The sequence below is a fragment of the Patagioenas fasciata genome, chromosome 5 (assembly GCF_037038585.1).
Source record: "Patagioenas fasciata isolate bPatFas1 chromosome 5, bPatFas1.hap1, whole genome shotgun sequence".
Taxonomy (NCBI): domain Eukaryota; kingdom Metazoa; phylum Chordata; class Aves; order Columbiformes; family Columbidae; genus Patagioenas; species Patagioenas fasciata.
The window spans coordinates 36,886,612-36,907,807 of NC_092524.1; the positions used below are offsets into that span (position 1 = coordinate 36,886,612).

The 21,196-nt window shown below is 34.0% G+C and overlaps 1 protein-coding gene across 11 annotated transcripts in view; it reads right to left on the reverse strand.

Annotated features, from left to right (window-relative positions):
- The window catches only part of RYR3 (ryanodine receptor 3), a 255,759-nt gene that overhangs the window by 131,781 nt on the left and 102,782 nt on the right, over positions 1 to 21,196 (reverse strand). For 10 of the 11 annotated variants that reach the window (XM_071809340.1, XM_065840054.2, XM_065840053.2 and 7 more), the window contains exons 15-25: positions 19,872 to 19,967; positions 19,060 to 19,178; positions 16,474 to 16,607; positions 15,588 to 15,829; positions 11,732 to 11,924; positions 5,601 to 5,817; positions 5,299 to 5,403; positions 3,669 to 3,772; positions 3,133 to 3,216; positions 1,257 to 1,416; positions 670 to 817 (exon numbers count right to left, since the gene is read on the reverse strand). In XM_071809340.1, the coding sequence (XP_071665441.1) occupies positions 670 to 817; positions 1,257 to 1,416; positions 3,133 to 3,216; positions 3,669 to 3,772; positions 5,299 to 5,403; positions 5,601 to 5,817; positions 11,732 to 11,924; positions 15,588 to 15,829; positions 16,474 to 16,607; positions 19,060 to 19,178; positions 19,872 to 19,967 (1,602 nt within the window). Of the gene's footprint in view, positions 1 to 669; positions 818 to 1,256; positions 1,417 to 3,132; positions 3,217 to 3,668; positions 3,773 to 5,104; positions 5,167 to 5,298; positions 5,404 to 5,600; positions 5,818 to 11,731; positions 11,925 to 15,587; positions 15,830 to 16,473; positions 16,608 to 19,059; positions 19,179 to 19,871; positions 19,968 to 21,196 lie in introns of those variants that run through there. The other variant, XM_071809339.1, reaches the window with a different exon arrangement.

The following is a 21,196-nucleotide window of genomic DNA, read 5'->3' on the forward strand; positions in this document are numbered from 1 at the left end:
TGATTCTGTGATTACATACAATGCAATACAATGCAATAATGCAGTATTACGATACAACAAAACAAGTGAATACATTTAGAACAATTTTTAAAAATATCGAATAAGTTTTGTTCCAGTTTAGAATTTTGTCAAAAAATTACAATAGTATAACAAATATGAAGAAAATCTTCTAAACAATTTTCTGCTCCTGATTTCAATTAAAAATTATTGAACTTGGTGCACTTTGACTTGAAGTAGTCAAGCCTAACCTGCATACCATGTAAAAAAAATTATTGTAAATTAATCTCATACTATTTTATTTCTTTCATCATTTCCAAATGAAAAACAGTATGTCTACTAATACTGCAGATTTTCTCCAATCTAAAAATCATGGAAATTAGAATTATCACACCATTAAATACAACTAATCTTCTAAAATATATATCTAAGTAATATACAAGTCATTTACAAAGTATATTTGTACCTTTCATTAAAGTCAATGGCAAAAAGGCACTACTATTAATTCAGATCTTATGTTTGCCCTATTTCAGTGTGGGGGTTTTTTTTGTTTGTTTTTGTGGGTTTTTTTTGGTTGGTTGGTTGGTTTGGATTTTGTTGTTGTTTTTTGTTTGTTTTTTTCCCACAACACTAAGGGAAAAAAAGGCCATGATTCTTCCTGAAAATACATACCTATCTCTTGGTCAGGTGGCTCGACACTATAACCATAGCCTGCAAACGTTCTAACAGCTTCACGGAGGCTATCTCTGTTAGATTTTTTAGTACGTTCATCTAATAATGCATATGGCACTAGCCGAGGATTCCGTTTGTTCTTAAGATCCTAAAAGGGGTTATTAAAAAGAACAAGAAAAAAAAGTGTTTAAATATCACAAAGATTTTATATAATGAGACAGAATGTATTCTGAAGTAAATGCTAGGATTACAGGAAAGAAACAATATTGATGAAGATCAGTCCTATGAATGCAAGCCCACTTGTTAATAGTATTAAAAATCTAAAGACCGAATGAAAAATGGATATATATTCTCATACATATGGAAATGCATTCTTATACATCCTTCAGCTGCAGTCACGCAGGTCTGACAATCTACTCAGACTTGCATGGCCAAGTATTCTTTCCCTGCTCCCCACCCTCTCTAAATTTCCAGGCATTATACAACATTCAGTATCTAGCCTCTTATTTAACACTCCCAACTGATGTTCTAGAAAACAAAAACTCATATTCTTTACTTATTCCAAAGGCATCTAAAGGAGTCCTTACCTGTTGAATGCCATAGGTCCATCCTTGCTTAATTCTGTCTTTTGCCCAGACATTGTGTGCATTTTCTGCTAGTTTGTCAACTAGAAATTCTTGAGAAGGTAACAATTTCACTTCAGAAAGATCAAGTGGGGCAGGTTTATATCCATTTGACATCATGTAACTGTAACAAAGGAAAACAGAGTCAAGATACCCCATTGATCCACTGATGGTGTTTAAAGTTTTCTATTAGGCATTCATAGGGTGGGCTTCACTTACTAATACTTTTCCATCTCCTACTCTCCCACTACTTTGCAAAAAACCTGTGTTGCATTTGGTCATTGAGTAGGATATAAATTAGTATTCTAGCAGAGTCATTTTCTATCTACTTGCATCCTATCTAATTAAATATGACAGAGATCCATATATGCATCCCTAAATAGTTGCTAAGAAAAAAAAGTTATTAAATGAGTACTCTTTATATTATTTTATATTTCTCATTTAAACTTTTCAAGTAATTTCTATTTTAAAGATCTGCATGATGACTTCTTATGAAATTATTTTTATGCATTATTAAGCATGGAATTTTTTCTATACTAGTTTGCAAAGAGTGCATTACCATTTTTCCAAAAGAAGAAAACATATTGTAACTATTGTTCTTCCCACTTTTCCATTGAATGATAACTTTAATAATGTTTTAGCAGTATTACCCGCTTCAACCCTTCCACATAGTATGAAGACCACTCTACTGTTATAGACGCATGAAGACTCTTCTCTTGCTCAAATCGGATAATTTCCATTTGTTAGGATGATCCATGCAGACAGTAAATATTTTAACAAGAGTCAGATAGCAATATATATATTTGTTCTGTTATTGAAGACAATAGTATCAAAACATGATAGGCTGTCTGCAGTATGAACTTTGGGAAAGGTTCTTTTTTCCTTTTTTTTTTTTTTTTTAATTTAATGCCATCAACTGGATCAAGATTACCATTTCCCATATTGTGAAACTATTATTTTACCATTATCTTAAAAAAATAACTTTGCTTCTTATGGATAAAGCTAGCTATTTCAGGAAAAAGAACATATTGTGGGTTGATAACCTGATGTAAAATGGCAAGTATTCAAATCACTATTTCTGTCTTCAGGGTTTGTTGCAAGATAGAGATTTACTCTGTCCCAGGAGGACTACAGAATCGCCATAGACCAGGCTAAAACATAGATGCAGTCCTTGATTAATCTTTATCATCTTTGAGGAGATTACTACAGATGACTTAAAATGGCTGAATTCAGCTATTTTAACTCCAACTGCCATAGCTTTCCTACCAAATAAAAATTAAAGCAAAAACCCAATCATATTTTATATAATATTCTACATATGTACATTTCCTAGAAATGTGCAACATTAAAAGAACAGTAATTTTCTATTATTTTCTCTTCTCTAAAGTAATGCATTAATAACGTCTCTTGGAGAACAGGGAAGGAGAGATGCAAACTGAAACAGGAGATATGGGAAAATGCTACCCCCCTCTTTCAAGTAGATCAAATTACCATCATATATGTATATACATATACACTGTTCTTTGCTATGTGATAGAAAAGCAGTGAAATGTTGTTTTTAACTTTGCAGTATCTATTCTAAGATCATGTAACACAGATATAATTGCATATGGTTCAAGTATGTGACTATCTCTGTGAATAACTCCACAAGGTGATGTAATGCAGCAGTATTCACAGTCAATCATCATCACAGGCAAGGTAATGGACCAACCATGTGCTCTGTGTCTGTGTCGGGTATGGGGTTCATATGAAGTATTTTTTAAAGAGCCTTACAGTATTTTTATTTCATTAATACCCTGTAGTTACAAATTATATATAGTAGTTATCATAAAATACATACTTCTTAGGAAGTTTGACTTTTTTAAGATCCTCCTCAGCTGCTGGATGAGCATGAACAATGTGACATCCAAGGGCCAAGAGGGTTCTGTCAATGTAAAAAAAATGGCAGTAGTGAAACGCATTGTAGTACTCACTCATTTTATAAATTTATTTGAGTTTTAGTATAAAAACGCAGAATGAATGATATATAAAAAACAGGGAAGTAATTCAAAATAATGGAATTTCAAACTCCAAATATTTTAACTTATCCAAAATAATAAATCAAACCTTTGAAGTCTAAAAAGTTACAAATCTGTGGCTTGAAATTTATGTCACTTTATTACAACCAAGAGGATTTGGTATTGCTTTCTTCTTGGTATCTCTGTAGAGATAAAATTTTTCTAAATCGCTCCAAGTGTGTTCCTGGAATTTCTAGCAAAGATAGCAGAACACATTTTGAATGAGATATTCCAATGTGTTTATATCTTACAACAATACGAAGTGTTTGAATAAAAACAAAACAAACAAATTTTATTTTCTTTTAAATTTAAAGCTCACTTGAGGGTTTCGGTTGACATTTGTAGATTATAATTCTTCTCTGTCTCAGGTAATTTTGAGAATTCCACAAGACAAGGATGATGCCTTTTGTTATCATCCCGTATCTGTAACAAAGCAATAGCAAATAGTACTTTCCAAAGACCAGACTCAAGCCAGAATCAGAGTAAAAAACACAGTTAATTCTTTATAATAATGAAGACATTGTAAAAAATACCATTTATCTTTGCTTAATGACAGCTACCCATCATTATATAAATGAACTTTCCCATGTTTCATTTATGATGCACACATTAAGTACTCCCCCATAACCAATAAAATCAGAAAAAAATATAGCTGTTTCATCTGTTCTGCATAAATACATGAAACACAATTAAGCAAGCCTGTAAACTCAGTGAACATTTCTGCCGAATGCCTGAGCAACCTACACTCAATAAAGCACAATCTGATCTATTCTACATGTTCTGATTCAAAAACCTCACAGGATCATTTGGTAATGTTTTGCAAATTCTACTGGAATAATAAAGCACAGCATTCCTTTCCTGATAATGACATAAGTCTTTGAATACTTATCTGACTCTTAATTAAACAAGATCTTTCACTCAGTGCCAAGTGCTTCTATCTTGATGGCAACTTAGAGTTGTGACAATTCACATATGGAAACATTTTTCAATTGCTGCATCTCAGAAATTTTAAGGTTAGTTAGACTCAGAGTTTCAATAGCAATGACACTTTAGTAGACAGTATGACAGAGTTCTTGAAACAAAACATAAATCAAGTCTATAAATAAAAACAGCAGAAGATGAGAGAGGGAGAAGATTCTTCTGAGGTAGGATACAGTTGTGATGGACACACAGAGGACTACCCCAGTAAATCTTAATTTGAAAAGTAGCAAGATGAAATAATCTAAATTCAAGAGAGAATACATCCTTTACCATTTTATATTACTAGGGGAAGGCACAAATTGTAACACAATTTGATTTGAATTTAACCTAATATTCTTGGCCTACCTTTTAAATGTTTTTCATTTGTTGACATCCCTTTGGAAGGGAATACTTCGTAATATACATTTAAATAATGTTGACCAGATGGCCTTACTCTCTTCAAGCTGTTCGGTTATACCACATTATAAGGGATCATTGTAATGGTAAGTTTCAGCTGTGACTAATTAAATGAAAAAATCTGAGCTTTGAGGAATCTGAATATTTACAGAAGTCAACAAAACTGTGCCTCCCTTATCAACAGAAGCAAATTTCCACAATGGACTTTTTGCTCGTTATCTCTTCGACACCCAACACTACAATAACCAAAGGGTTAGTTGAGGGGTTACTAATGATTGCTATGATTTTCAGTAGAATTCCATCTTGGTATAGCTAGTATGTTCCTCAATGAAGATACTTTTTCAAATGGCTAATTCCCTATAGTGCTTTAATACGTACCTTATTTATATTCCAAATTCGCCTTCTTATCACTATCTAATACCACAGTCCCCTGCCAGCTTAGATGTTCATCTGTTATTGGAAATATACAGACCACCATTAAATACTCCATTCAACTTCCAAGTCCAGGTTTTCTGGTAGGAGACTTAACCTAATATAGGTGACTGTACCCACACAGGTCTTTCAAAACTTACCTTGCCATATGTCCAGCCCAGTTCTATTTTATTCATTCCCCACAGTTCATGGATATTTTCAGCTAGTTTGTCCCTGATCTTTTCAAGATGAAAAGGAAGAGCAATCTAAGAAAAGAGTATAACAATTCCAAAATTAAGAAAAGGTTTGAGTTACCACTCCAAAGTCATTCTAGTTCAGTTAAATACACCACAACACACAAATGGTGAATTGCTAAGGGGTTAAGCTATCTTAGTTTTTATATTATGACTTTAAATTTTGTTAAGATGTATTTCACAATCCCATTTGGGCATACTTAACATACCTGACTGGTGTCTATCGGACAAGGGATAAAAGAAGCTTGGGAGAGGAATTGTGTTGTACCCAGCAAATCCCTCACTCCTTCAGAATCTCTCTTATATTCTTTCACTGGTTCCAGTTTCATCTTCTCTTTTGGAAGTAAGGCTTCATAACAGGGAGCATAGCCAGTAGGAGGCAGAAATTTAAACTCTCCATGACGTCCACCCAATAAGAAACGAACTCTGCAATTTTCAATGAAGAAATTTTACTCTTAATAGTCAGCATATACTAACATTATAAATAAACAATTCAGAAACTTCAACATTCATCTGAATAGCATTTTCAATAACACAGGTGTATTTCATGCTTTGATAAACAGCAAAGATTTACCAAGCATTCATACCAGCAGATACTACCAATAACACCCTCACCCACCCACCAGTGTTTGAAAAATTGTTTTGCCCAACGCAAAACTAATAATTTGATGCAGTAGTGTGCTTTCAAAAAAAAAAAAAAATCTTATTTATAATCATATGATTGTAAATAGTGAATTTTTAAATCCATTTAAATTATTTGGAAACAAAAATCTCATTTAATTTGGACTGTTACTCTAAAAAATCCCACAGGGACTATCTATATACCACTTAAAAGTTATTTTATAACTTCACAGAGCATTCATGCAGACAATTGGCACATGAGGAAAAAAGCAAATGATATGGTGGAAAAAAACCACTACAATCATATTACATAAATCAAGCAAACAAAATCATAGCAAATACTGCAACTGGAAAGGAGTTTCAGAAGTGCAGCTAAGATTCACATGTCCTAGTTTTGTTAAAAGCAAGACCAGTTCTCTTTTAGTGATTTTTCCTTTCAGCTAAGTTCTTCTAAGTGCCTTCTAAGTAACTGCACTTTTCTGAATTTTTGCCTGAATGTTTTTTTGGACACTGTGCTCAAAACTGATAAGAGTGCCCAATGGAATGCTGAAGAAGCTCATGTTTAGATTTATTGCTATGACAGCTAAGAATTCTGATAACATCCCATAACTGTGAGGGGCGTGTTTGCCAGGAGGGGTGGACAGAACAGGTGACTAAAACTGACCCACTGAGTATTCCATCCCATAATCGTCATACACCCTATATAAGATGGAGATTACAAGGGTCTTGTCCCTCTTTGACCATGGCTGGCATCCAGAGAGGACCCTCCCTGTGTGCCTGTGATCTATAGGCCTCAGGCCCTGCATCCCTGAAATTCAGTTTCCAGTTTGGTCTGAAGTCCCACCCATGACTTTCGGGTGCCAGCCCTGCAGTTGCTGGAGCCACCAGCTCCACACACCCAGCTCCGCCGCTGCTGGAGTGATGCCAACTCCATATCATATCAATTCCATTCAAGACTGGTTTTGTATATTTTGCATATATCCTCTATTTATTAGTAGCATTAGTAAAGCCTTTAAAACCCTTCCAACTTGAAGTCTAAGTCTCCCTTCCTTCTTATCTTCCTTATAATCTTTTAAATTTAATGAGGGCATGGGGGGATGCGGGAAGGGGGTAAGAGGGAGCATCTGTCAGTTTATTGTTGCCTTGCTTTAAACCTTGACATCTCATTAAACCCCTGAAGTTTTCTCTTTCTCCTCAGATACATACTTTTAATATAAATCTAAGAGTATACCAGGAAAAATAACAAAGACAAAAACAACCCAACTTCATAGTTTGGTCCTCATGTAGATAAACATTAGAGGTAAAAATCACAGAAAATTTAAAACAATTCTCATCTCTAGGAAACAAGCCATAAATTTGTTGTGATGGGGTGACCAGAAGATGCCTACAGCACTTGTTATTTACATTTCTAGAAATACCAGAACTAGCAGATCAACATATTTCATTGACAGTAAGAGACATTAATAATATAAAGGGAGGAGAAAAATTAAAACACACAAGTTTTCTCAAACAGGGTGTACATAACTACAGGTCACAAGTATCTGAAATGATTCACTGTCCACAAGAAATATATTATTATTTATTACTTCCATTAAGCTTGAACTTTCTGATGTCATTTTAAAAATGCATAGTTTAAAATATTTGAATGACCCCCAAGGCAGTTAGGAATTTGAGATTACAACCTTGAGCTTGGACCTCTCTTTAAGGCAAGCCTCCGCACAGACCAAAATACTTCAAAAATAAAATGAAGGTGAATTTTATTTTATGATGTAGAAGTCTAACTTCCTAAATAGACAAAAGTCAAAGAAAGAATCAAAACGAAAAACCTCTGATGCACTTCTTGCCTTGCTGACCTCACCCCGGTAAATAGCTCCTTGCTCCTGCTGACTTGGTCAATTTTTCTGAGTGGCAGTAAACCACTCAGTCTCACCTGATCTTCATGATGCTCTCATTCCTTCCAAGACCTATTTTCTCCCAGCAGTATCTAAACATCCACACAGGTTACATCCTCCTGATGATGCACATTCTTTTATAAACCTGAGCACTTCAAGAAGCTGTGGCTTTTAATCTCATTTTAAATGCTCAGATCTTTTGGTTTGAAAAACTTGTTTTAATTTGTCTGACCTTAGCCTTAAAAGGAACTCTCCTGAAAATCAAATATAAGATACACAAAATGTTTGCAGTGAAAACTAACTGAGGATTCGTAAATGTTGGCTGATAAGGAAGTTAACTCAGTCTACCATGCAAAGGATCTTCTAAAAAGAGTCTTCAGCACAAACTAAATCACGTTCTATTATTGATCCGTTTTGTTCAAGATCCATAAGTGTTTGTAGGGAACACAAGCAAAATGAGAGGTGATCTCATTAAACTGTAACCTGAAATAGCAACACAAAAGGATGTAACTTCAGCTTCAACCTTAGTTGCACGGTCAGAGTACATTAAACAGACTAGCGCGTACAAGTAATTTGCAGAGAAGGTATCAGGAAATAAATGGCATGTTTCAATGCCTCAGGTTGTTTGCTTTAGGGTTTTGTTTGTTTGGTTATAGTTTTGGGGTGGTTGTTTTTGCACTTTGTTGGTTTGTTGTTGTTGTTGGATTTGTTTGTTTGTTTCATTGTTTCTTTGATTTTTTTTTTTTTCCCCCAGTGTGACTTATTTCATAGTCTAGCCCCTTGGGCAGCTAGAACCTAATACAAATAAATACATATTTTAGGTTACAAAATCAGAGCATAAAATGTATGGACAAACAAGGTATGTCTCCACTAACAACACAAGGAAGAGAACTGAAAGTCAGCATCTCCTATATCAAAAGTTATCCAGCAGGTAGGTTTACCTTTGATTTCCTAGCACACAATATGCTTCAATTTTCCACAGACATTACTATTCACACTATTTCAAATATTTTATTACTGAGTTAAATAATACATTAAAAATTAATTCTCCCATAGTTCAATGGATTGCCAAAAGCCAGAGTTATCTTGGATTGCAAACCAAGATGTTTTGCACAATATGTGAAACACAGTTTAGTAACCATATGTTAACTTCCAAACAGTTTTAAAATGTGTTTACGCAGCAAAACTACTTTCTTCTGCAGAAATCTAGAGTGAAATTCAGATCATGCACATACAAAAATAATATCTGGATACATATATGCATATACAGACACACAAATATATTTAACCAGAGTCCAGCATGTGATTCTCCAAAAATTTAAGTCTGAATTTTGCATTCTGAGTAAATCCAGTTAAAATCCTAGGATCGTTCATTCTGTTGCTGAAAGTAGCTTTTAACACCATCTGTTTGTGAATCAACATCCAAGTACAAGTTCATTCAATAAACACTAGAAAACACTTGAGCACAGAGAATCCTTATTTCTTGCATTTATTTCAGTGCACCTTATTGATATAAAATATAAAGCAATGACTCCTAAAGATAGTTAGCAATAGTTAAACAGATTGATTTAGATTAATTACTACTCCTTTTGCTTCATTTTGGAGTAGGGTTGTACATAGGCAACGGCACCTATCACTCTAGCAAGTGGTTAGCATCTCTACTTAGCTTTTGCAGCCTGAATGACAAGAATATGCTAAACAGTCTTTTGCTCACTCCAAAGGCTGTCTGTTAAATACAAGACCTTCACGATAACAGTATTTAATGTACACCATGTTTAATTACTAAAAGCACTAGACATTTTTAAGATGTTGACTTTTCATGTCAACATATCCAGACCCCTAACTTCCCTAAAAACACATTGGATGGCTCATTTAAAGTTCACCTCATATTTCATTTATTTATCTCTGCATTTACACGCTTTTTAAGAAGAGGTTAAATAAATCTGTATAGAATAAAAATAAGACAAAAAAGAAAATGAATTCTCAATACTGAATTGCTGCTTAATTTCCTTGATTGTTTGAATGGCCATATGGTAGTATTACAAGCAGAGCTCATAGTACCACTGGTAGAAGGAGGAAAAAATGATAGATATGGGAAAAACACTTACAGCAGAAAAACAGAATAAGAAATAGTGTGGGTACGCAGGTGCTGACAAAAATTTAAAGAGGGAAAATCTGATGATGGAATGATGAAGCAGATCCAGAATCAGAGACTGAGAGAGTCACACAAAGCAGAGGAAAAGCAGATAAGCCACAACAGAAGTTCTGCCCAGTGCAGAACACTCTCCTCCACTGATGAACTCAGGATTCCCATGTAATAATGTTTCTCTGATATTACCAGACACCGAAGATGACATATAACCTGTTACTGCCATCAGCTGCTATTAACTACAAAGGAAGATGCTCTCACAAATACACAAACTACATCAAATAAGAAGGAAGAAAAATAAATATACCAGTTTAGACAGATTTTTTACAGCAAAAATAATATTTTCAAAAGCTCTTGTACTAACATAGCCACATATAGTAGTATTGTCACTCCCAGAGAATAAATGATCAATTTATTAAGCCCTTCCTAGGCCTCCTTTATTATGTTTGGTCCCTCATCCTCACCTGGAAGGTTCTCTTAAGCATGAGATGTTCAAAGTATTTAAATACTGATCAAAGAACAACTAGTTATCTGATTTACTTCATCTCAGTGAAACAAAGATTTCTTTTTTCTTAATTGCTAAATATATGAACCATTTATAACCTGAGCTTTCTTCCACTTATGAAAGCTATTCTATTCTGGTCATACCAAACCTTCTTCTCTCAAAAAATTACCACGTATAAGAGAAATCCTCCTTCAAATAAAAGACAGCCCTTTGTATCTTTTCACTCCTTCACCAAAATCTCTTACTCCACTTCTGATTATTTCTTCTACATTTGGCAGTTTCTGGCAGCTATTGAGATGTAGACTGTTAGCATTCCTTCAAAGTGAAAAATTTTCATAACTTATCTGTATTATATGCAGAAATCATGCTCAGCCTACAACAGAAAGAAAAATTTCAACCTTTCTTACCCAAGAATTCTCATTCATTATATTTGTCTTTCCTTCCTAAAATTGTTGCCTGTCAATACCAACAATAATGATGTTTTAATACAAACCAAATAGAAGTTAGTCATGTTACAACAGTCCAAAAGCTAGCCTGTTGCTTTTGTGTCAGCTATGTAATATTAACACAACTTTTTTGGTCACTTAAGTGACATCTGCAGAAGATTTCCTGAATTAATGAAAGGTAAGATAAAAATAGAAACATGAAAATGGTAAATTCAGATCTCAGTATTTTAGTTACAAAACAAGTAAGAAATGGGCAGTATTAGCAATAAGATTCCAAAACTGTTTCTTGTAATTTTTTATTATGTTTCCTACTGTAAATATAGTATCTTTCATGATGATATAGGCTTTTTACTTCCTACTGAGAAAGCCAGTGAGGGATTTAATCAGTGCCAGATGTGGTGCTGTGTTTCTAATGTGTTTTGGTTTTTTGTTTTTTTTTTGTTTTTTCACTCATAATTGGAATGAGACAAAATTAATTTCCCCTAGGTCACCAAATACCCATGAAATAATAATTTTCAGGCACTATGACATGGTCAAATTATTAACAGGGTCAACATTTCACCCTTAAGCCAAATAATCACCAAACATATCAGTACATCCGTCCCTCCCAGCTGCTGGCTGGTCAGAACTAAAACAACAAAACAGAACAAATCATACATGAATTTGGACAGTATTTTGTGCAACAAGACAGCGAAGATAACAACAATGAAAATTAAGTTGTACTTACTTTACACCTGCTGATAAGCTCACAACAGGGAAGAAAAATCCTTCTGTACTGAAGTTCTCAAACATTCCTTGTACTGGTTGTCCATTAATACGGAATGAAATGCTGGGTACGCCTAAATCCAAGCAGCAGCTGACCACATCATCAGATGCTAATAAATGCTGATTGACAGATGCTACAGCTCTGGGTACTCGACCTAGGATAAAAGTATTCAGTAATCAGAAGCCTTTACCAGACTCTTACAGGTTTAAAAATTAAATTATTTCCTCAAAAACACCATCAAGATTTTTGTTTGTAGTCATGAAGGCATGATCTTGCCTTCATCTGTTTTATGAATGGTTCTGCTTTTAGAGACAGCCAGTGAGGCAACATTCTTCAAGTTGATACGTTGATATGTGGCAGCAAAGTATATAAACTGAGCAAGTCACTTGAGACCTCCGACACTGTAAGACAGAACATGATCAGCTGAAATCACACAAGCTCACCCAGTAGCCTGATGCAAGAGTTCTGAGGCACAGTAAATTATGTCCTCTTTATAAAGCTAACTATGATATATCCATATTTTTTCTTTAATTGTCTGCAAAATACCAGATTCACATAACTGTGAACACTCAATAGTGAGACAGTGGAACAGGTTGCCCAGAGAGTTTGTGGATGCCCCATCCCTGGAAGTGTTCGAGGCCAGGCTGGATGGGTCTTGGAGCAACCTGGTCTAGCGGAAGGTGTCCATGTCCATGGCAGGGGGGTTGGACTACATGATCTTTAAAGGTCCCTTCCAATTCAAACCATCCTGTGATTCTGTCATTCTCCTGGAGCTGTGATTATGACCAATATCTGGATTTACAGCATCACAAGGCAGAATGGATCAAGGATTTAGTGGACCAGGTTTTCTTCATCAACCACAGCCATACACTAAATAGAGGGAGCTTCTTTTTCCCTACCTGAGAAGGTGGAGCCTTGCAGCCATGCACAGGACTCAGCAATTATAGTGACAACTAGAGATAATATATTTGAAGTAATCTTACCATACACATTTACAGATAACTGCAGTTTTTCAATCTCATATGATTATCTGAGTATATTTTTAGCCAAGAAATATCTATTCAAAATTTTTTTCAAAACAATACCCTTAAAAACATTGTATTTTAACTGTAAGGCAAGCTTCATGAAGCAGATAAGCACTGTACCAAATTATTGTGTTTGGAACTTCCTAAGAAGTCAGCTGTTCCGGACAGTTTAAGCACTCTGAATTTTCCCTTACTGCAGGAGATGAGATTTAAGAGACTTTCCAGCACTGTATTTCTAAGGCTCAAACAGTGTTTAACTTTGTAATAATGATTTATTCAGCTACTTCTAGTTGAGTATGCTAGAGATGTCTCCCAGTGAACTCCCAAAAATCATTATTTCTTTCATTTGAGAATTGTTCAGTAGTGCTGAATAAAAAAAATTGAATTCTGTGTATGCACACATACAGGTATTTTATATAGAAAATCCTATGCTAGAACAATGCTAATATAATTGAAAAGTCAAACACATGCTAATTAGGAAATGTTAGGATTAAGGCCATAGAATCTAATTCAGCATATTTTTGTACAGTGTATTCACAACACACGTTTCAATTACATGGTCCCACTCTATTATTTTCTGAGCAATTAAAGAGTGCTTAGCTGTATATGGCATTTCAAGGAACTAAGAAATATAAGGAATATACTGTATGCAAGAGAAACATTGAAGGAAAATTAGCATGCTACTCATAATTAAAGATTGTATACACAAGGACTGAAAAAATGTCTGTGTCTTTCCCCGTATTTCTAATGCTCATGAATGGTTACACACTCCAGGAAGAAACACATTAAATTAAGGCAGATCTACAGGGAGTGCTGATACTGAAGTTTATCCTAAGTCTTTCAAACAAATTTTAAAAGACTTTTACAGGAAACATAGAAAGCTAAAGTCCTGGTGAAACAGCTTGTTATAAAATGTTCTTTACAACAAAATGTTATGTTCCTAACTCAATGTTTGAACATTTCAGAGAAAATGTGGCCAGAAATGTCTAACTTTGGAAAAAAATGTCTACATCTCATTCCAGAAAATGAAGTCAGTTTTCAACTCAGTTCTGTCTTGAGGCAGAGACCCAGTTAATACAGTCTGCTATCAAACAACTAATGATTAACAAAGGTGTAAGCCAGAGAAAATAACAATTTTAGACCATATTAATACAATGTTTCATTCATATTCTTAACAAAATCTTCCATGTGAATGGAAGACCTTTACCAATTAAGACAGATGATTACACGTTTTAGGTACAAAACCTAATTATTAGAGGTCTGTGTTAAATATTTAGGTAAGTAGAATACATATGCAAAATCTTCTAGAAATTTTAGCAACTGTTTCACTTCCTACTACTTTTCTTTCCCCTCTCATTGCTTATTGATAGTTTGATTAACAATGATGTTACAAAAATGGCAGATGATGTAATTCAGGAAATACAACTTATTACTAAATATTTTCTTATTTTATAGCCCTACACTTCATTTCTTCTCTGAAATCTTCTTTCTTTAGAGAGCATTTAGGAACTTTAAGAAAGTAAAAACAACCATCAACATTTCCTGGGTTGCAATTTGATTCTTCTATAGGAACATACATTGACACTGCCAAAAGGTATTCTGCTGCGACAAACCCGACTGTTTACAGAAAGGATATTCAAGTTCCCCTTCCCTGAATATAGTACTAGGGCAGGAACACACACACACAAAACAAAACAAAACAAACAGCCTGGCTTATAGCCCCAAAGCCACTTTCCAGCTAATTATGCACCCACAGGGCTCTCACTAATCGCTCTCCAAAGCAACCTAATCAGCTTGTTCTGTTTCCCCCATTTTCCTCAGTGGTTATTCTTTGTAACACAGGCATTATTACAAAACTTATTTGAACTGCAACACTTCAGATGAGTCCTCTTCTAACCTCCTTTGACCCTTCTAGAGCTCTTACTCAAATCTATCTAACTGCATGGGTGGTGACTTCCACTTTTGTGCTAACTCAGCCCACTAACATCTTCAATTTGCTTGAAGAAAGAATGGGTAATAAGACCACAAGTTTATCGTCACTGAACCTTAAGTGACCACAAAATACACATTTGGTGGCATCCATTAGCTCCTTTCTTTATAAACTGCAAGTTTAGCCAATTCACTGCAGTACTGACTGAGTCTCCTAGATCACTATACAAAGAAGCATTCCTACTCAAGCATTCCATTTTTTTCTGATAAGCCTATTTTAGACAATAACAGAAAAAATATTTTTTCAAACAGCTAGGCAAATACAGGTTTTCAGTTCGAAACTACATCACAGAAATTTACATTCTAAAAACAACCAAAGCTGATAATAGGGTAGCAATTCTTATTTCTAATTGCCAAAATTATCCTCTATGAAATAATTTATCAAAATTTAAATGCAATTTATTAAATCTATCAATAAGTGTGAGCATTAAAATGACATTTTACTTCAATTGTAGATACAAAGTGAAAGAATACTGCAAATGTAGATCCATATACAGTGAATTTGTCTGAGATAAAAATATCCATTGATTTTGAAAAAAATTGATCTATATCTGGAAATTGCCATTTTTTGATCAAAATCACGAAAATAGAAGCTATCTGCTAAGAAGCCTAATTAGTATAATTCAATTTTGACTAAAATCTCAGAAAAGAAGCCAGATCTGAAATTCTAAATAACTTCCTGATATCCTGGAGTTTCAAATGTAGCTCACCATAAAATAGCATCCTATATACACACAGGTTCTGAAGGTAAAGGTAGATAACTCCTAAATGTAAAAATAAGTGGAAGTGAACAAAGTTCTTACCAGACCACAGATGAAGGCCATCAAAACCGTAAGAGTACAGGTCATCACCAACACCATTGCCTCCCCACCCTTCTCCACCTCCAGGATAAGGGGCATAACCTGAAGTGGAAGCCCATCCAACTCGTAAATGGGTTGGTTCTGCTGTCAAGAATGGCTCAACTTGATCAATTATTAACTCGAAGTACCACTTCTTGTATTGTGCAGACCCCTCAGCCACACCCAAAAATATGTTTGGCCTTATGCTAAAAAAAGGAGATGTAAGTCAGTTAGTGTAAAACATTAAATGCATCATAGAAATTATATTGCTGTATGATAGCCAAATAAACTTTGCAAATATAATAACAGTATAGACGTCCACATTTTGCTTCTGATATTTAAAATAGAGACCCATTTTATGACTTTATATATCTGACTTTTATAAATCTGCTGCAGAATCACCTTCTAAGGTACAGGTTTTGTGCTTTGAAATATAGTCAAATAAGGAATAACATCATAATTTCCTAAATGTTTTGTTTTTGTTTTTGTTTTTGTTTTTTTTTAACAGGAGTAAGACTGCCAGGAAATTAAATCCCTCTTAAAGCACACAGGTACTTTACAGTATATTTACATACTCTGTAATAATCATTAGGTAAAGCCATGCTCTGTTTTGAATGAGAAAGAAGCAACAACTTTCATCTTTCTATTTCAGAACAGACTTTATTATTATCTAGCCATTTCTATTTGAACACAGTTTCCATTACAACTGCTGCATTCTTTTCAGCACTTCATATATAAACACATCTCAATATTGAAAGCTATGGAACACCTCAAGTTTTTTTTTCAATTAATTATTGAAGACATGTAAGATCAGTTTTTTCTAACATAACAATAAAACATGTCACCATACCTTGTCACATCATTAATCAAACGTGTTTGCAAGAGTAAGTCTCTTCTAGGCAGTAGATTGTCACAGATCAAATTTTGATTGGCACGAACTGCAACTCCATTACAGACACAGAGAGAGCAAAGTACATCAAGAACCTTCAATTAAAAAAAAAAAAAATCAAAAGAAAGGCAGCTGCATATATTAATTTACATTCAGAATAGATCTCAAGGAAAGAACACAATACAAATCAGCATTGTTTTCTAAATACTTTTCACATATATGGACTGAGTACAGTCTGTACTACTGATAGAACATATCAAATATTTATAGAACACAAACTCAGAACACAGCATTTGCAAAATGCCTCAAAAAAGCTTTCCTTTGAGATTCCTTATACTTATTTCTACTGGAATAAAAGAAAAGCTAGAACAGCTGTATGTCAACTCTTAACAATTTTTTAATTAAATCTCATTAACAATTTGAAATGTAAAAGGAAATTGTTTGAGAAATTTACTGCAACCCAAAAACTTTCTGGGCAAAATTAGTTTTCAATTCACAACTGCAACTCTCAGACTATTTATGAATCTGTTCTGAAAGCATGTTTTCAATATGAAAAGCAATTCATTTATTTTTTTAAATGAAAAACATTTAAGAGAATTCACTACAAAGCAAAACAGAGTTTCAGAAAGTTGCTGTTTTGTTTTGTTGGTTTTTTTTTTGTCACAGCCTGAAAAGTGAAAGAAATTGACATTATTCTCCCACAGATTATCAGAGCAAAAGGTTTTCAAAGAGAGAACACAGTAACATAGCGTTGTTTAATGCTGAGGGACATAGCTGCAAACTTTCATTAAAGAAAAAAAAGGAGCTTAAAGATGCACTTGAGTTCTGACAATCACTGAGCAATGAGCCCAAATGATTTAAACTCTTACAGACCATCTCTAAGACAAAGCACCATCTTCACACTGTTGATTGCAAATTAGGAAACTCAAAACACAAGGAGCAGCAAAACAGAACATTTATTTTAGCCACTCCTGTTCTCCGCTCAGTGAATTAGTGCAAAACCACCCTCAACGGCAGTTTAAGCTAATGTATTGCAAACTTTGCTATGTCCTAGCCCATGCATTTTCCTTTCTACCATCTCTCTTACTGGGCAGAAGCAGAAGCATAGAGGTAGTAACTTAAATAACTGCACAAACTCTGACCAGTACTCAGTTACAAAGTGTCTTAATAACAGTAATGAAAATCAGCAACTCAGATTTTATATAAAAACTGTTTAAATAATCTTTATGCACTTGTTGAGCATATTTCTAATACAAGGCTTTTCATAAAAAAAAAAAATCCTTCAAATCAATAATTTCCAATACAAATTTCGTTAATAAGATCACCGTTTCTTATTTCCTAAATCACAACAGAATTTCTAATTTAGCAGAAGAACAAGATATACTGTTCCCAGATAAATAAATTCATTACATTACTTCGTTACTTGTTGATGTTTAGTTAAAGACACTACAAACGGAAATGTGCAAATCCGTTAGCCAGTCTAACTCTTCCCATGTATACAGTATTTCCCTTTTCTGCTTTAAGTTCTCACTATGATTTCTACACCAAGATGCTCTAGTTGAAAGGTTCTTTCTGCAGGTGACTGGCACCATGCAGTCATCTTGCTAACAGCTAAAAATAGTAAGATAAAATTATCACTGTAATTGCAACTTTTTAATGTTTACTTTTATCTGTTCATACTCCCTAACCATGCTTAAAAATAGTCATCTCATTTCCCGTATCTGTAATTGGTTGGGTTTCCACATAACTTTCTCCTGTAAATCAGTAACTTCAACTTACTAAAACTATCTCTGTTCTTCCTCCAGGTTATAAGTTTCACAAAAGTCTCACAAATAAAATTTGAATTGAAGAAGGAAACTTACACCAGAAAATCACACATAAAACTATATTCTCCTCTGTGTTGTGATGTCATCCTGATCACAGCCAGAAACTGTTCACCTTCTTCTGTCATAACAAATTGCAAATTGATGCCTAAATTAATTCCCGCTGTTATTTCTTCTGCCACAACTCAGTTAGTTTTGTTTTGTTTTCTTTGTTCTTTTTTTTCTTTTCTTTTTTTTTTTTTTTTCTGAACACCTGTGTTTTTAGATATCTGGGTTATTTTTCCAATGTCTCATTTTATTTTTTTCTTTTTGCTACTATTATTATTACTCAAGTTATGAATGACTGTGTAGAATTTAGTTCACTGCTTCTGTAGAGCCCAGCATCACAAAGGAAGCTACTTTGTTCACATGCTTGTAGCCACCAGAATGTTTTATTTTTTCAGTAAATCCAAAATTCTGAGTGGTTATCAATATTTCTTAACTATTTGCCTGTCATACATACCTGCTGTATTTGAAAATGAAAAGTAATTATATGATACACATTTTTTTAATCCCAACAAGGCTATTTTTCACATGTATTTGAAGGCTATTTTATTCCTTTAAAGGTACTAGAATCACGTATTTCCACGTAGATATTGCTCTAGGTTGTTTTTGTTTGTCTGTCTTCCACTTCCCACAAATGACTGAAGGATTATCAGTACATCCTCAGTTTTTCCAAAAATACCTTGTAATTGCGCCCGTGTTTATCCAACAATGAAATAATGGATTTGATGTGCTCCTCAGATATTGTATTTAAAGCTTCTGGGCTTTCAATCAAGATGCAGTGCAACACTTCCAAAATACCTGTTTGAAGGCCACAGAAATAATGTCACTAAATCATTTGTGCAACTGAACACAATTTAAAAGCTCAGTAAATAACAGTATCTTAAGAGATACTATATTTTCTCCAGCCTAAAAACGGAATGAAAACACTTTTAAAGAGTATGGACATGACTATGACATGAACCACATTGGACATAAATGCATTATTAAGCTGTTAATTCCTTTCTTCTGAAAATAGCCACAATTTTAAAACCACATGAGAAAAATGCAAGTTTAGCTCGTTTTCAGTGAGAGAGATAAAGGTTTTATTAGGAAGTACTGTATAGTATCTCAATATTTTGTTGAATACCCAATGATGAAAAAGAAAATTCTCTCTCTCTGTTATTTGTACTTGTGTCCACAAACAACACAGTGATATCCAATAGCAATGGGACAGTAGTCTTGATACTGTTTGACCCAATCCATTTACTCACCAAAGCCACGTTCAACACTGATTGGCTGTGGTATTGCATGTATCAAATATACGGAACCAAAAAATGCCACAATAATAGTTGTTTAAATGTAATACTTTCCTTGATTAAGAAGCAAAAAATGCAGCGTATTTGTTTTCTAACACATATTGTTTTCAAGGAACACTGCTCTGACATTTATAATGTAAGACAGCTGTGCATGGTATATTGATAGTTAATTCACATTGATAAAAGTGAGCCTCACCTGAGGAAGATTCTAATCTGTCCAATTTACTTATTAGCCAATCCAGGTTACTGGAAAACTGAGTACAATTGTTTCTGTTGCCACGAATGAGAGCAGCTGAAAAAAAACCCACAAGGTATAATTTTATAGGTGATTTCCTTTTTAAATCAATGCTAATCATGTATATTTAAACACAGTTTTTATAACAACTTCACAAAATAACAAACAGACAAATCCTAAATACACATGTTATGGTAATAAAGAATTATGATTTTCATTAACTCAAATATGAGCAACTTATATAGTTTCTAAAGAGCCTGTAGTTTTTGAAGTTGACAGGGGTCTACTAATTAAACAAGAATTTCAGGAAAAAAATGTGGTTTATTTATGTTTTATTTTATTGTTAAATTTAAATAGAAATAATCCGCCACCCTTGTTTGATGCAAATTTCAAGCACAGTCATGATCAAGAGGCTGAAACACTTCTTTTTCTACTTATACCTACCAATGAGCAGGTAGATAATTTGCAGAAGTTTAAGCTCATTTGCAGGTTGAGCACTCTTTATCTCTACCTTCTAATTTAAACATGTTCTACAATGGATAGCTTTTAGTCTTCTTCAGTGCAGAACACAATGTTATTTGACTGCACATTGACAGTTCATCAGCATACAAGTATTTCAAGCAATGCTGATTTTCTTTCTTCCAGAAATCATTACTGAGCACAGGGGGAAAAATGCTTTTTGTATACAGTGTGTTCAATACGTGTCTGTTGAAGAAAATCAATACAAAAATCTGAAAAGGCCTGCATAGCACTAAAGAGGTGGGGTTTTGTTTTTTGGTTGTTTTTTTTTTTTTTTGTTAGTTCTACTTTTCTTTAAACTTTGGACCAAAATATAGACAACGGTATCTCATTACTTCCTAAAGCCATGAGAAAATTTCACCAAAATCATCTGCGTGTCTGTGCTATCTGAATAACCTCATGCTTCAGAGTACTCCCCCTGGTTTGTTTTATTCTTGTTTTAACTCTTGACTTGTATATTTTACTGTGGTTTGGGACCAACTCCCCTTATAATGAAATTAGAGTGTATTTAAACTGCATTAAAAGACAAAATTCTCCTATATGAGGAATTATGCAACCCAGTTTATCAAATTAGTGATTTAAAGAAATACATGTATATATATTTCTCCTACTCTGTAATTTTGGCCATACAACACATAAGCAGTTTGCTGTAGAAAGCATGGCACTGAAACTTGAAAAAATAAATCTCTTTTTTTCTGTTTATGTAATTATTTTATTAACATATAAGTCTAAGCCTCAAGTGACAAACCACAGACCTATGAGTTCTG